Below are 15571 nucleotides of genomic sequence, written 5' to 3' on the forward strand. Positions count from 1 at the left end.
GGCTGGGCTCGGCTCGGCGCTGCAGGCTCCGGTCCCGGCTGCGAGCGCCAGTGCCTCCCCCGCGCCTCCGCCGCTCCCGCGGGCTGCGAGGGGCCGAGCAGCGGCATGCCCAGGCGGAGCATCGCGGAGGTGAAGGTGCTGGACGTGCAGAAGCGGCGCATCCCCAACAAGCACTATGTGAGTGGCGCGGCTCCGGGCGCCCGCTCCGCCGAGCCCGGCCCTGGGCAAACAAAGGCCGGGCGCTGCCGGCCCGCGGGCGGCCCCGCTCCCGCACGGAGCTCCGGGAAGGGAGGAAGGAGGAGGAGGAGGAGGGCGGCAGCGCTGCCGGGTCTGCCGCTCCCACCCCGGCGTCTCCCGTGCGGGTCAGTCGGTGTCCCCCGCCAGCGTGGGGATGTGCCGCCTCTTCCCCCCAGACCCCGCTCCCGGGGCAGCGCCGGTGCCGACCCTGCGCGGGACCCGCCGGGGGACTCCCGGGGGCTTCGGGCGGGGGTCGCTGGAGGCGCTCCCGGGGCACCGCGCACCGAGGAGGCGGCTCCGGGCACCGCCGCCGAGCGCCTCCGCTTCGGTGCGGGAGCAGCGCTTGGCAGAGGGGGCATGGGACCTGTTGGCCGCGCAGTCCTGGGGCGAAGGACCACCTGGCTCCTGCATTCTGCGTCCTGGAAATGCTCTATCCCTGTGAGGGATCCCTCGTGTCCCCTGCACCCCTGCTGCGTGAGCTGCCCAGGCAGCGCCTTCCTGCGTGCTCCAGGGCATCTTCCAAAGTGCTGTGGGTTTGTCTGTTTTTGAAAGTGGTTTTCTTTTTTTTTATTATTTAAACTTTGGTGTGTTTCCAGGCATCCGTGGAGAGCTGTGGGTGAATCCTGGCAACAACCGTAAAACAAAGACCAAAATGTTCTTTCTGCCCCATTTGCCCTAGACCAGGGTGACCCAGTGACACGCTGTTCATGGTGCATTTTGGTTGTGCAGATGTGGTGTTCACTCTGACTGGAGTGTGTTGCGTCAGAAGAGCCGGGGTCTCAAAGTTTTTGGGAGATCAGGGGCTTCTCAAGCTCTCCTCAGCTGGTTTGTGTCAATGAGCAACAGCTGGAGGAAAGCTGAGGGCAGGTCACCTCTAGGAGGGGAGAGTAAAGGGGGCTGTTACCCCCTCTTTGCATTTGGGGATGTAGTGTGGCTGCTGCTGCCTCAACCCCTTATCACCCCTTCTTCCTCTCCTGCCCTGCCTGTAGCTTTATCTGGCCCCAGCTCCAGATGTGCCCCTTTTCCTGCTCTGTCCATCCCAGCCTTACTCATTGTGGCTGTGTTAGGCACCCGATCTGGAGGAGCATGTACGTGAGGAGGTTTGTGAGCTGCGTATGCTTCTGTTTGTCTTGGCGGATCTGTTGCATCGCTGTCAGGTCCCGGAACAGGGCTCAAACGGGATCGCCTGCAGCTGCTCCTCTGCTTTCCCTTTAGACCCTCTTGTACCCTTGCTAGGCCTGGAGTCTCTCTGCACCCCTCCAGGGCAGTGTCCCCACATTTGGGACATGCACCCCAAGTGCTGGACACAATTTGTTTTGTGTACTGTCCCTGCTCACTCTCCACCCGCAGTGTGAGTCAGGTGGAGTTGGGCATAGCACAAATAATCCCTGTGAGGCTGGAAAACTGGGACAGAAATGTTTTCTGAGAAGGGAGCTGTATGGTGGGGCAGCTGGGTGGGGACACTGGAGCAGAAGCTGCTGGGGTGGTGGGCGAAGGCGGCTGTGTGCAGCTCATGACAGCCAGCTGTGCAGTCCGGCCATTCGGCCTCCGCTCCCTCCTCAGCTGTGTCCTCTGCCTCTAACCTTTCCCTGTACTCGTCTTGGACCAAAATCCAGCAGCATGAGCCAGCGTGGCTCACAGCAGGGCTGAGCCCAGGGAGGGGCCAGCAGCTTGCAGGCAGCTGCCTCCCGGCGCAGCGCTGGAGTGAATGGGAGCACTCGCCTTGTTTGAGGAATCGATAGGAACCAGACACATTCACAAAACCAGTTAATTATATGAAACCAAAACCTTTTTTTTTTTTCCTCCTCCTGCAAAGAGGGAAAGGAGGGGCAGCAAATCACGGCTGAGTCATCTTTAGGCTGTGTTTGCTGGCACACTGCAAATCCGAGTCAACCACAAAGTGTCTGTGTTAAACCTTTGCTCTCTGGCTTCTTCTTATTGAGCATAGATGTGCTCTGCTCCATCCCCTGAGGCAGTGCTCACTGTCCCTGGAGAGGCTGGAGGACCATGCTGGCTTTTCCTCCTGTTGCTTCTGTGCTAGCCTGAGCAGTGACTGACCTGCACTGCTCGGGCTCCTCTCTGTATCGACGAGGGCTTTTCTTTGCTGGACAAAGGTGCAGTTGTGTTGCTTGTAGTGAGGCCACAGCAGAAAGTTGTGAATTCCACTTTCCCAGAAAAGAGAGATCAAAGCAGTGTTTCAAAGTCCTTATTGATGGCTGTGATGGGGAGGGCTGTAGGAGAGGCTGGGTCTATTCAGGCTAGTGTGGTTTGCCTTTCACCTCGATAATTGATGCAAAAAGAATTGTGTTGCCTGAGACAAAAACTTGTTCTATTTTGCACAACAGGAGGCACAATATTCCACCAAACTGCGGGGCTTGGGCTGGGCCAGGATGCAGCAAGGTCCAGGGCGGGGTTTGAGTAGCTGGATACCAGCTTGAATGTGCAATGAGCTGTGTCAGGGTTCAGCTGGGAACCCAAACACAGCCCTGTGCCCTCAAACTGCATTTGTGCCACTTGTGTCTTTAGGCTTTTTTTCATGGGCAGTACCTGGAAGGGGCAGCAAGAAATGATCCTTGTGCAGGTGTTTGTTGCAGGATGCTCTGGGTAGAGGCAGCCCATCGTCCGAGTGAAGAAGGGGACTCCGTCCTTCAGGCAGTGGCTGGAGGGTCACCCTGCAGTAACATTTTCCATATAATCATATATTAAGTGATCACAGCTTTTGCCCCTCAGGAACACTGCTGGCAAGGGCTCTGGGGCTATATTGCAAATCTGAAAAGGCCAAGTCCAAGAGTAAAGTTTAAAAATAATCATTCTGAGTGACAGAATAGCAGACTGCCATTTCTATGGTCTGGCCAAGTCTCTGATAAATGAATGTTTATTCAGAAAAGACCCAAAACAAAGGCATAGTCGAAACAGACTAAATTTTCCTTTAAAGGACTTCACGTAGAATCTTTTTATAGTATTGTGTTTGTTATTCTCTAGTAGAAGCCCTAAAATAAAGCTTTTCCCTACTAAATCCAGATTTTGGTTGTTTTCTTTCCCTTGGGCAAGCTTCAGGATGTTTCGTTTTCATGCAGCTGCAATGTCTGTGTTGTTCTATGTGTTAATAGCAGAGCTGTTGAATCACATCTTCATTTCTACATCCTGCCCACCAAGAACATTTCCATAGTTCATATAGTTTTAAGTGGTTGTTCTAGAGCACAAAGCAAAATTATATGTATATGTTTGACAGGAAAGAGAGAGCAGCATGCTTTAGGTTGTGTTAGTTTATTGGGAAACCTGGACTATGGTCTTGCAGGACTTCCATTCCCAGCCTCCTTGCACACACATATTGCTTTGAAAAGGGAAACTTAAACAGTGAGCAGCATAGTTTTATTTTGCAAGCTCAGTTTACAAGATGGCAAACTTTAAACAAGGTGAACACCTCATTTGTGGCAGCTGCCTTGCAAAAGTAATTAACAGTGCATGTTGGAATCTGGTTGATAGCATCTATAAATATTTTAAAACCTGTTTGAGGGGAAAACTACATTCAAAAAGTATATATATTATATATTTGATGTGGAATTTGTGACGTGGTGGTAGGTGTCTTCTGTGTTCCTGTTCCTTGTAGTGGTGAGGCCGTTTGTGGTTTCATGGGTTGTCCAACCCAACCCAACTGCTTATCTGGAATTGATTATGGAGTGTTCAGGGAAGAGCATTTGAATGGGCAAGTGAGGCAGGAGATCTGCCAATCTACACATTCAGTGGTTCTTCAGTGCCTTATATGTATAGAACAGAAGGTGCCTTCTGACAAACCTGTGTCCCATGGACTGTGTGTCATGGTCCTCTGGTCCTGGCTTGCCTGGCTGGAGCAGAGTTCTGTGGGGACCTGGCACAGTGTCACCTTGCGTTATTTCTGCCGTTGTGAATCATACTGATCGTGTGGCTTAAAAAGGGCATCAGGGGATGACTCCCCCTGTGCTGTGCTCTCTGGGAAGGGTGACCATGCTCTTGGTATGGTGGGAATGTCCTGTGGGGAACCAAAGGAACTGGGTACATTTAGATCTAGGAAGCAGGAGGTTACAATGAATAGTGTGAAATCTATGCAGGAGCCGTTAACCAAACTAGGAATGAAAGAGAGCAAATGTATGAAGCAAGAGTGAGCCCAGGAAGCTGGAGTCTGAGTATTGGTGGCCTCTAGAAGTTTGAGGGCTGTCTCAGCATCCTTAGTGATGTTTTGCTGTTATATCCTGTGGTTCTGCCATGTCTCATCCCATTTCCTGCTGGCTGGTTAATGCTCTCCCACTCCAGGCAGGCCACAGGGCATTTGGAGCCTGTAGCTGGTAGAAATTTTGACCTGTCCTCATGCATCATCCAGCATTACAGAGCCAACAGTCCTTGCCACCTCACCTCTCAATAGAGTTGGGGTTTAAGGGAGCCCCGTTAGCCTTGTGGATGAAAACCAGCACTCAAATGCAAATTCTGCTTTGTTTTTCTTCCCTAATCATGTCAGTCAAGGCTGCTGAGAACCTTGAATGTCGCAGTTCAGTGGAAGGGCCAAATCCTGCCTGTCACACGGCCACTGAGGCGGGTGCAGCTCTGTGTGGAAAGCTGATGCTCATCCTCAATTCCAGCAGTGAACTTCAGCACTGGGGGCCATCCACTGCCTCTGCCTGCTCAGAGCTCTGGTGACCTTGATCCCTCACAGCTTTGCTTTGGAGGGTATCCCTGTCTTCCGGCCGTTTCATGTAGCAGTGGGAAATAGGAAACAAAAGAATCCATATGTTTGACCTTCAGTGTGACTCAGAGCAAACGAGCGGGTGCATATGTGGTGTGACTGAGAGGTCTGAGCAGGGCTCAGTGGGTTGCCCTTGGGGTTCCTGTGCTTGGCATAGCCTTGTGTCATCCCAGCAGCGTTGGCTGGTGTGCTCAGGCAGTGCTGTGCCCTGGTAAACTGTACAACAGTAGAGTGGGAAGAGGGTACGGTCAAAGGGATGAATCGGAGCGAGGGGAGGTGGCTGCTTTGTAGTCCCGATATCTGGGCAGGCTGGCTTGGGGAATATGCTGTGGTGGGGAGGATATGCCTGTCTTGATGCTGCCTGCAGCCCTGTTGCCCAGCTCCCTGTAGCTCTGACTTGTTGCTTCTGCCTGTCTCCTTTGCTAGAGGGACCACAGCAGCATCCCTGATAACCTGCAGTTGCTGCTGGAATACCTTCTCCGTGCCTTTCCCAGTGCTGTCTGAGCCAGCATGACCCTTCTCCCAGTTCTCTCTGTGCACAAAGCAGGAGTGAGGGGGTGACAAGTTGTCTGGGGACGGAGCTAGGGGTCAGCTCTCCCGCTCCAAGCTTTGGCATCCCATGGCACAAGAGCCCCTTCCCCAGCTCCACACGCCTGAAGCAGCAAAGGCTGATGGAGAGAGGCCAAGCACAGCAGCTTGATGCCAAGAACTTTCTTTGTTTCTAGCCACCTCCTTCCTTTTTTTTCTTTTCCTCTTACAATTTCCCACTCCCTTTTCTATATTAAACCCGCTCTGGTTTGGCTCAGCTGTGGTCCCTCAGCTGCTTTGGTTTCTCTGCCCCTTTGGATTTCTCGGCACTCCTTTCTCATGTGGTGGCTGAAGGGAGGGTGCGAGGCTCTCACACCACTTCCCTGTGTTTCAGGGTCGGAGTTAGCATGAGTGGAATAGAAAGACTGATGCTTTTGACTGATGCTTTTCCCCTTCGCTGGCGAGAGATGCTTTAAATATGTGGAGTTTTCCACAGAGAGGTTTATTGTACAGTCTCCCTGGACCCGAGACCACACAGGCTCCAACCCTTTGGAAACAGCTCTGCAGACAGCTCTGCCTCCACTGGAGGCTGTTATGTCTGGCTCTGCTGTAGGAGCTCTGCTGGAGGTTGGGGACCTACACTGGTGCCCATCGGGCAGAGCTGCGTGTGCCTGCATCCCTGTGGAGGTGTCTTTCCAAGTGACAGTGGTGTTGCTTTCCACTCTGGCATTGTCCACGTGCCTCCAGTGTGGGAACAATAGGGTGTCGGTGTGTGGGAGCTCTGGGCACAGGGATGCTGGAGAAGCTGTGGGGTTTTTGCAGAGCCACACAGGGAGGGCTGTGCCATGCCAGGGGAGCTGCTGTTGTTATGGCTGTGCTGCTCTTGGGCTTGAACTGGCATAGCTGGATGGTGCTGAGTTTGGGCTGGGCTTACTGCCTGGTTCAGCTGTGCCAGGCAGAGAGTTCCCAGGCCAGCCAGCAGCTGCCCCCTCCCAAAGCTTCACCTGTGGGCTTTATGGGTGCCCATCCCCAGCCAGGATGCCTTGCAAGTCTCCATGCAAAACTTAGGAAAACTGCTCCTGTGGAAGGAGATAGGCTGAAAATGTAGGTCTAGGTTTTCCTGTAGCTTCATTCTGCCTTCTTCCTACTCAGACTTAAGCAGTCCAGGCTGCTTCCCAGCTTGTCCATGGTGTGTTTATGCAAGGAGCCCAGATCTCTTCTAAGAGGTCACACAGCCTCGCGTTTCAAGAACGGGAAACTGTTTCTGGTTTGTTTTTTTTTTTCAGTGTCTGTTCTTAATTCTGTTGCCTCAAGTCACCCGCTTGAATCATCTCCTCTCTCTACGCACGTTGTTGTATGGGACGTGCCTCCTGGGGAAGGTGCAAGACCAAGGGCTTGTGAAGGGCTCTGGAGTTCTCGGTCCCTTTGAGCAGTGGAAGTCACCAGGAGCCACTGCTGTCTGCAACACCGATGCTCTTCAGCAGTCCCTGGAAAAATATTTCTGGTGTTTGGTTGCTCCCATGGCTTATGCTACTTTGTTTCTTCAAGAGGAAAAGAAAAAAAATAATTAAGTCTCTGGCTGCCCTTTCAGATAGAGATGATTTGCACTGGCTTGTCTTCCCCTCTGTTCCGCGCTCTGGTCCCCGTGACTCTGACTGCTCTGGATGTGGATCTGAGCTGGCTCCTGCAGCCTCCCTGCTCTTCTGGTGATGCCCAGCACTGGAGCTTGCTCCCTGCCTGGGCTGCCATCCTGCCCAGGAGGATCTCCCTCCAGCTTTCTCCTGCTGTGAGTTGCTGGTGTGTTTCCCCCAGGGCTGCAGAGCCCTTGCTGCCATCCAAGCTGACTGGCAGCTCCCTTTGACAGCTCTGTTACGGTTGGCCAGGTGCCATTTGCATTTATTTTAGCAAACTGTCATTTTTTGACAGTTCCCTTCTGAGGGTTTTCAGTCCCATTTTCCACTGTCCTGTTCTCCCTCTGAGCTGCCTCTCCAGAGGTGCTGGGGAGGGGAGAGCAGTGACAGATGCTGGGTCATGCCAGGGAGGACCGAGCTCATGGTGTCCACTGGGTGGACTGCAAGATTCCCTGGGCCTTTTTCTATGTTATGTTTCCATTTAGGGCACTTGGTTTCTAATGTGACCAAGGAGAATCTTGGGCAGTGCTGGTCCTGATGTTACACTTCTCAACTGGTAATTTTTAAGCAGTTGGCGTGTGACCAGTTACTTGTAATTTAGGGAGTTTGGAGATCCCAGGGAGTTTGGGAGCCAAATGCCCATGGAGTTTGTCATAATTCCGCCTTTGAATCTGCAAGTTTCCATTTTCTTTGAAGGATCTCTTCCATTTCTGCCCTCCAAGGGATGGGAGCATGGAGAGCTTTTGGTGTTTGTGTGAAATGCTCCTTTCATCTGGCATTAAACAAGATCCACCTGCACCTCCAGAATTGTCCCTGTGGCCCCAGGATTGGAGGGCAGGCCTTGCTTCTTTGCTTTGGCCTTTGCTGAGGTTCTGACAAGGTTGTCCTGCCAGGAATGCCTCCATAACATGCTGTGATGGAACCGTAGTTTCATGGTGCAAGGGCAGGGAAGCTGGAGACTGGGAGATGAGTGATGGGAGATGGAGGGCCTGTGTGTGGCTCCTTTAAACCTGAAAGCAGGATTTTGAGTGTGTTTGAGTGGCCCTGAAAGCTCTGTACCTCTCCTCTGGCCTTGGTCTAGGCGGACAAATGCCGTGAGCTGCACCTCTAGGATTTTGGGACCGCCGACATGAATTTCAGCTATTCCTCCCAACCCATGACTGAAGTGAAGCTGAGGAGGGTTCAATCCTGGTGGTTTCTGCCTCTTCCAAAGCTCAACTTGACCCACTGCCTTCAGGCATCAGCCCTTGCTGCACAGTTTGGCGTGACACATGTGCAGTGATGGAGGCTGGAAAGGAGGGATGAAGGCTTTCAGGGTTGGGAGGGGGGGCAGGGCAGGGTGTCCTTTCCAGAGGGAGGGAGAGGAGGTGATGGTTTCTAAGTTTCACCAAGTCAGCTAGTTCCCTTCCCTGGTGCAGACCCTGCTGCTGGCCTGGAAAAGGCTGTAAATATTTAGATAGCTCTGCCTGTTGGTTTTGGCCAGGGGCCCATCCCACGGGATGGGGTTGCAGAGCCCCCTTCCTGGATCCGCCCGCCCGCCCGCTGCCTCCTCGCCATCTGCTTGGCTCTCCCCAGTCTGCGAGGAAATGTTGGAGAGGGATCCAAGTGGCAGCCCCCCCATTCCCAGCAGTGCTCCCTATGGGTTAATGTCCCAGAGGCAGTGCCAGCTGCAGCCCTGGGAGATCCCCTCGCTCTTTCCACGGAAAAGGCCTGCTGGTGGTTTCTCTGTGTTATTTCTTTGAAGGACCGTAGAAATCGGAGCTGGAGAAGACCCATGAAATAACTGTTTCCACATGCTCTCACCCACACAGCCAGGCTGAGAAAAGCCTGTCCTCAGAGCAGCCTCTCCAGGACTGGGGGTTGAGGGAGCAGCTGAAGGGGTGGCTCCTCTCAGTACAAAATTTGGATTTTTTGGGCTGCTACTTCATGGTGGCTGTTCCTGGCAGGACGTGGTGCAGTGCCAGGCCAGGAGGGAAAACTTTAGACCAAGTGCAATGTTTTCAAAACTGTCTTGATTGTTGCAAGTGTCTTCCAAAAGCATCTGAGAAAGCGATGTGTAGGTGCTTGTGTGAGCCCTCTGCCTCATCATCTCCAGTCCCTCTGGAAACCATTGCTGGGTGGCCCAGGGCACTGTTCATACCTTTCCAAATCTGCACTCTCGTTGTTAGTTGAGGAGAGCACCTGAGCTGTGTTTTCTGGTGTCTTTTTTTATCCCTAGGACAGCACAGACTGGATTAGGTATTGGCAGAGACCAAGATCTGTGATGGTTCTGGTCAACAGAATCCCTTGGATGGAACCGTTGGAAGGACAAGGGATATTCCCAGCTTTACTGAGGCAGTGATTTTGTAGATACTGTGGAGGTCCCATTCCTGTGGGCTTCCCCATCTTTTCTGCTTTCCATAAGTAGGTGAGGAGATACCCCTGGAGACCTTTCTGCTGTTCAAATGGGATGTGCAAGAAAATGTAACCCTGACTCCTGGGAGATGTGCATTTCAGCAAAATAGGAGTGAGCTCAGTGCGTAGGAGAAGTATTACTTCCCTCAGTAGCAAAGGGTACAATAAAGTGTGGTGTGCCCTCAAATCTCATGGCTTTATTACCCTTAAGAGCTCTGAATACATTTTGGCTTGAGTAAATCCACATCCTGATTAAAATCCCAGTCTAATAAGCTGTTGACTCCAAATAAAGGCAGGATAGGAATAAACAATGAAGAAAAGTTGGCTCTTCCTGCTGCCCCAGTGGAAGGCTTTCTCCAGGCAGGCAGCCAGCGGTGATATAACCCCATGAAGTGCTGTAGACTGGTAAGAGAGCTGGGATATCAGCTGAGCTTCCAACCCAAATGAGCTCATGCTGGCCTGCCGGCAAGGCCTGGGGTGAGGGCAAAGGCAGCTTGGACGCTTACTTAGCATCAAGTTAACGCTTAGTTTGCTGATGCTGTGGTGCCTCCCTCATAGCAGAACGTGGTCTATCCGGGTCTCCACAGCTGGCACAGATGTTGTCTTGCAGGAGCTTTCTGTCTTCCTTGTGTTAATGTGTAGAAAGCGCAGGTCTTTTGGCTCAGAACAAAGAGTTTGTGAATGAAAGAGATTCAGATTTTGTCTGGGAGAGGTTACTGGTGCTGTGACACCCAGCCAGCTCACAGCTGTGTTTGGACTCATCATCTGGTTTAACAAAAGTGGATGTTGAATTGCTGGGTTGAAAGTAGGGAAGTTCTTTATTTTAGCAATAAGAACTTGCTTCATCTTTCTGCCTCATTTTCTATCTTAATTTGGAAGTGATTCCACTGGGAAGAGTTTGACATTCCTCAGGAGTCTCCTCACCTCAGTGGGTCATGCTGAGTCAGCCCTCTGAGCAGCAGAGTGAGGTTTTGGTTAGAGTTTTAGTACAGCATTTGAGTAGGTTTGATGAGCTCAAATGGTTGAGTGTTGTGTTATCCATGTGATCTCCTGGTTTTTGAGTTTCGATATTGGGCTGGGATGTTGGTCACATTCTGGAATCTGGAAAAATGGGCATTTCAGTGGGAAAACTTGTGAAACTCTTGAGGGATTCTGTTTTAAATACCAAAGCATCAGCATTCTAAGAGCCTTCATGCCTTATTGTGTTAGCTGAAGTTCTAGCAGGTCCCTTCACCTGGGCTTTTTAATGTTTTGTTCCTGTTACAGTGAGTCGATACTTGAATTTCTGGTGGAAATGAGGACATGAGTTAGGAGAAAAAAATGACTGTGCCCTCATTCTGCTCAGTCAATCTGTTATAAATTTGAGATTTGCATCACTTGAGTGTTACACTGGCACCTCATCAAGGGTTATCTTTGATTTCTGTGAACAACAAGTGAGGACATTAGATAAGGCGTTGTCTCATTCTTCTATTTCCTTGTTGTCTTTCATAGAAGAACAAATGATGAAATGGGCTGGGTTTTGGTTTTTTGTTTTGCATTTGTCACCAGTAAAAGCCTGGTCATATCGTCTGTGAATAACCTGCAATTACGAGGATTGATTGTATATCATTTTAAGGATCAGGAGGGTAGTTTGCACCCCAGAAAGAACCCAGAACCTCAGAGCTGCTTATGGCAGAACAGACGGAGTTTCAAACTTTGGGGGCTTGAGCTCTTGCAAACCCCAGCCCCAGGAGCCAGGCTGGTGTGGGGGCTGCTCTGGGATCTTGACATCAAACTTGATGCTGCAGCTGTAGATGGGATGGCAAAGCTCAGTTATTAACTCATAATGTGTCTGGAGGGACTTAAACTGTGTTTTTACATGGAGGTGCCCTTTCATGTTTGGTGTGTGCCCTTATTTAGGGCTGGGGAGCTATCTCAGTTCACAACCATAAGCATTTAGTAAACAGTTCAGTTACAGCAGTGGAGCTTAACAATTGAAACTTATGTATGTTCTGGTATCTCTGAAATGACTTTAAGGGCTCCTGTGAACTCCCTGGTTGACACCCAGCCTTGGGGGCTGTGCTGGCAGCTTTAGCAGCGTTTGGGTTGTGGTGTGGGTTGTTGAGTCACTCCTCTCTGATTCCTTCCTCTGTTCCCTACAGGTGTACATCATCAAGGTCACCTGGTCCAATGGATCCACAGAGGTCATATACCGACGGTACAGCAAGTTCTTCGACCTGCAGGTAAGAATTTATCCAGTTCTTGGGGTTTTAACTTAGGAAAGTCTGTTGAGCTGTGTGGTTTCTGCCTTATGCTGTGATCTACCAGTAAATGCTTTGATTTGAGGCAACCTAACCACAATTTTGGGCATCCTTGAGAAAGCAAGAAAAAAGCAACCTCAAAAACTGGATAGACTCTTCGCTCCAGTGCCTCTTGCACATCAGTGAGAACATCCTGGGTCTTTTGCAAGTCCCAGCTTTAATGTTCTGTTGTCAGTTTCTGGGCTAAGTGTGCCCAGGGCTGCTTCTGTGTGTTTGAGTTTCTGCAGCAAAAATCTGTGCAATTGGTGGGGGTTTTATTGGGGACTTTCTGTTTGCTTTGGGGGAGGATTTTGTTAAAGTTAGGCCCAAATTCCTTTCCTGTGGAGCTCATACCATGCCTTTCCCAGCAGCTGTCACAGCAAACCAGGGCTGCTGCTGAAAAGTGCCAATTCCCTGGGTTGGTGTCCCACTGACATTCTGGGGAGGGCCAATGCCAGCCCAGAGGGCAGCTGGCAACATCTGCTTTAGTACCTGAAGGGAGCCTAAAGACAGATGGAGAGGGACTTTTTACAAGAGCATGTAGTGGCAGGACAAGGGGGAATGGCTTCAAACTGACAGAGAGTAGTTTAGACTAGATATTAGGAAAAAATTCTTCCCTGTAAAGGTGGTGAGGCACTTGCACAGGTTGCCCAGAGAAGTTGTGGCTGCCCCATCCCTGGAAGTGTTTAGAGCCAGGTTGGATGGAGCTCTGAGCAACCTGGTCTACTGGGAGGTGCCCCGGTCCACAGCATAGGGGGTTGGAACTAAAAGATCTGTAAGGTCCCTTCCAACCCAGGCCATTCTATGATTCATTTACCTCCTGGTGCAGGGAGGAGCCAGGAGGAAAATGGAGCTGGGAGGGAGGAGGCTGGAAAGGCAGTTGGGACAGGCTGGGTTGCAGAAAACCGAAGCCAGTGTTCTGGGTGAGCAGGCAAAGGGTGTTTTCCACCCCCTCCTTGGTGGAGATGAGCCAAGGGGTCTGGCTGAGCTTTATGAGCCAAAACACAGACTGAGCTGCTGGAACAGGCTCTGTGCAGAGGAGAAAAGAAAATGCATGAAGTGATCTATGGAGAGGCAGCAGCTGCCAGAAGGGCCACTGGCATGACCCTCCTGGGCTGTGTGTGGGACTAGGAGAGGAGCTGGGCATCTTCTGCCTCCAGCATCCTACTCACATGAGGCTGAGCATTGCTATAGGTTGTATTTCAAAGGGTGCAGTGCTTGCCTGGGAATGAGGATGTCTTTCCTGAAGTCGCTGCATCCAGACACTGCTAAAATTACAGCCTGCCCAGCAAAGCAAGCCCCTGGGAATCCAGATGGCTTTCCCAGGTTCAGCCTGGCTTTAGGTCAGCCTGTGGAGCCTGGGATTGTGTGAGATGCTGCTCACGTCAGTGGTGCCCTGTCCCCTGCCCAACAGGGCACTCTCTGCAGAGCTGTGGATCTGACCATGTAGAGGCCACGGTCCAGTGAGAGCCCAGCTTTGGCAAGACCCTGGGTGTCCATCCCCTGCCCTGTGGTGCTGCCCTGCACCATCTTGCTGGGCAAGGCCAGGTAGGGTGGCATGGGCAGCTTCTGGTGCAGGCAGGGGTTAAGCTGTGTGCAGCTGCTTGTGTAACCAAGGAAATATTAAAGTAAATAAACAGGGAACAGCTGTTGGGCAGCAGCCAGGGCTGGAAGGAAATGGAACTCGCGCTTCCTTCTCCACAGCATCTTATCTTCACTGGTGCTCCAAGGTGGTGGCCAAGCTCATTCCGTTGTTTGCTGCAAGGAGGGCACAATCTTTTGGGGTTTATTCAATAAAATAGTGCCTCCCGCCGTGTTGTTTCCCTGGGCTGCCTTGCTCCTCGTGAGGAAGGAATGTAGGGAATAGTGGCCATTCTTCCTGTCTCCATCCCCTTCCATCTTGGCTGGATCTGTGCACGCTCCTAAATGGAAAGTGTCATCACTGGAGGCTGTCTGGAGTCAGAGCCTCAAACTGGCTCTGCAAAATACCCTGGAGCACCTTTAGAGTCAGAGGTACATATATATATATATATATATATAATTGTGCAGATGGGAAAGTTTAAGGCAAACATCTCCCCCCTTCCCGGTTCCCTGCAGCTTTTTCTTAAAAAATAAAAAGTAACCACTCCTTTTCGGCTCTGTTGAAAGAATGAAAGAATCTGTGGGTTTTCCCTTCCTTCCCCCTTATCACACATGCTTCCTGGTGTCCTTATTTTAAACTTGTGGTGCAGTACAGTGGAAATTGGATTGAAAGGCGAGGAGTGAAACAGATCCTCCTAGCACAGTGGAAAAAAATGCTCTAGGTAGGCTTGGTAGCACTGACTGTTGCCATTGCTGGAGGGCTTTATTGTGTGACTGTTGGATGATTCTATGCCAGTTTTAGCTCTTTAGGCAGAAATTTTCCATGCTGGAAATTATTCGTGCCTCTGGTTATTAAAAGGAAAAAAATCCCCAAAACCCCCACAGAAAACCCTGATTGACTAAAATGGTTCAGCTGCTTCTGAAAACAGTAAGAGAGGAAAATATTTTTCCCGGGTCCAGGTCTGATGATCTTTTGGTGCGTTGGAGGAAGAATTGGAAACTTGAGTCGCAGGTGATTTCTGTGTCAAGAATCTGTCTTTCATGTTATCCAGTGAAAATCCATCCAAATTTATTCATCCTTACAGCCTTGAGCAATTGCAGTACATGCATGTTTGGGTAGAGATATTTGTTAATTTAATATCAGTGTTCCCAGTGATTCTGGCTGAGCTTTTCATGCTCCTGTCAGAAGCTGAGCAGGGTTTTGTTTTTTCAAGAGCAGCTCTGGCCACATTCGGGTGAAGGTTGGTGCACCCTCTTTTGCTCTCAGTGACTCTTCCTTGTCAGTGAGACGGAAGCCATTTGATCCAAAAGGAGAACTTGGTGGGACAGGAGTGAGGGCTGGCGGGGGCTGACCCTGGGCTGATGTGATGCTGCAGTTCAGAGCAGCACAGCCACAGATGTGTGAGTGGTTGGGGATTTTCTCCTGATATTCCCTGTGGGGCCACAGCTGATTTGCTTGTCACCTTCCATTGTGGCCAAACAATTATTTTAGGAGTAGGGCCAAGTAAAACACGTGCACACTTAATACTGACAGCCTCGCCGGCTCCCACTGCAGCCGGAGGGCAGTGTCCTTCCCTCCCCAGCCAGGCAGGAATGACACTCAAAACAAACCGTCTGCTGAGCCAAAACAGGAGTGAAGCCTGGAGTTTACTGATCTCTGACTCCATGGAATCATTTTAGTTTGGAAAAGACCTCCAAGATCGAGTCCAACATTTGACCGATCATCACCTTGTCAACCAGACCAGAGCACTGAGTGCCACGTCCAGTTGTTCCTTGAACACCTTCAGGGAACGGTGACTTCTGACTCCCTGGGCAGCCCATTCCAATGCCTGACAACCCTTCCCGTGAAAAAATCCTTCCTGCATCTGTCTGGATGCAGAGATGTCAGACCAGTTGTGTTCCCCCTGCTGAAATGGGGAATGTCTAAAGCCACCTTGCTGGTCGCAGCAATGCCCCAAAGGCTGTGCTGTTACCAGCTGGGAGCATTCAAGGTTTGGCCCAAGTACTGTGGATTTGCAGAGCTCTTCCCTTTGGTGCCCAAGCCCAAACCTGGCTCTCTCTCCAGGTTTACATCTCACTGCTGCAGCAGCCTTTCCAAGCACCACCCTGCATTTCCCTTCCAAGGCTGGCAAAACATCCTCTTTCTGCCTAATTACCTATTTCCATTCCACTGACCACACCAAGGGCCATTCACTGTCACGCAG

The 15571-nt window shown here is 51.1% G+C and overlaps 1 protein-coding gene across 4 annotated transcripts in view; it reads left to right on the forward strand.

Moving 5' to 3' along the window:
- SH3PXD2B (SH3 and PX domains 2B) overlaps positions 1-15571 on the forward strand; it is a 69242-nt gene continuing 53671 nt past the window's right edge. For 3 of the 4 annotated variants that reach the window (XM_064671756.1, XM_064671757.1, XM_064671758.1), the window contains exons 1-2: positions 19-177; positions 11649-11729. In XM_064671756.1, coding sequence (XP_064527826.1) covers positions 106-177; positions 11649-11729 — 153 coding nt within the window. In that variant the 5' untranslated portion in view covers positions 19-105. Of the gene's footprint in view, positions 178-11648; positions 11730-15571 lie in introns of all 4 variants that reach the window. The other variant, XM_064671755.1, reaches the window with a different exon arrangement.

This window comes from Pseudopipra pipra, chromosome 15 (assembly GCF_036250125.1).
Source record: "Pseudopipra pipra isolate bDixPip1 chromosome 15, bDixPip1.hap1, whole genome shotgun sequence".
Lineage (NCBI taxonomy): Eukaryota > Metazoa > Chordata > Aves > Passeriformes > Pipridae > Pseudopipra > Pseudopipra pipra.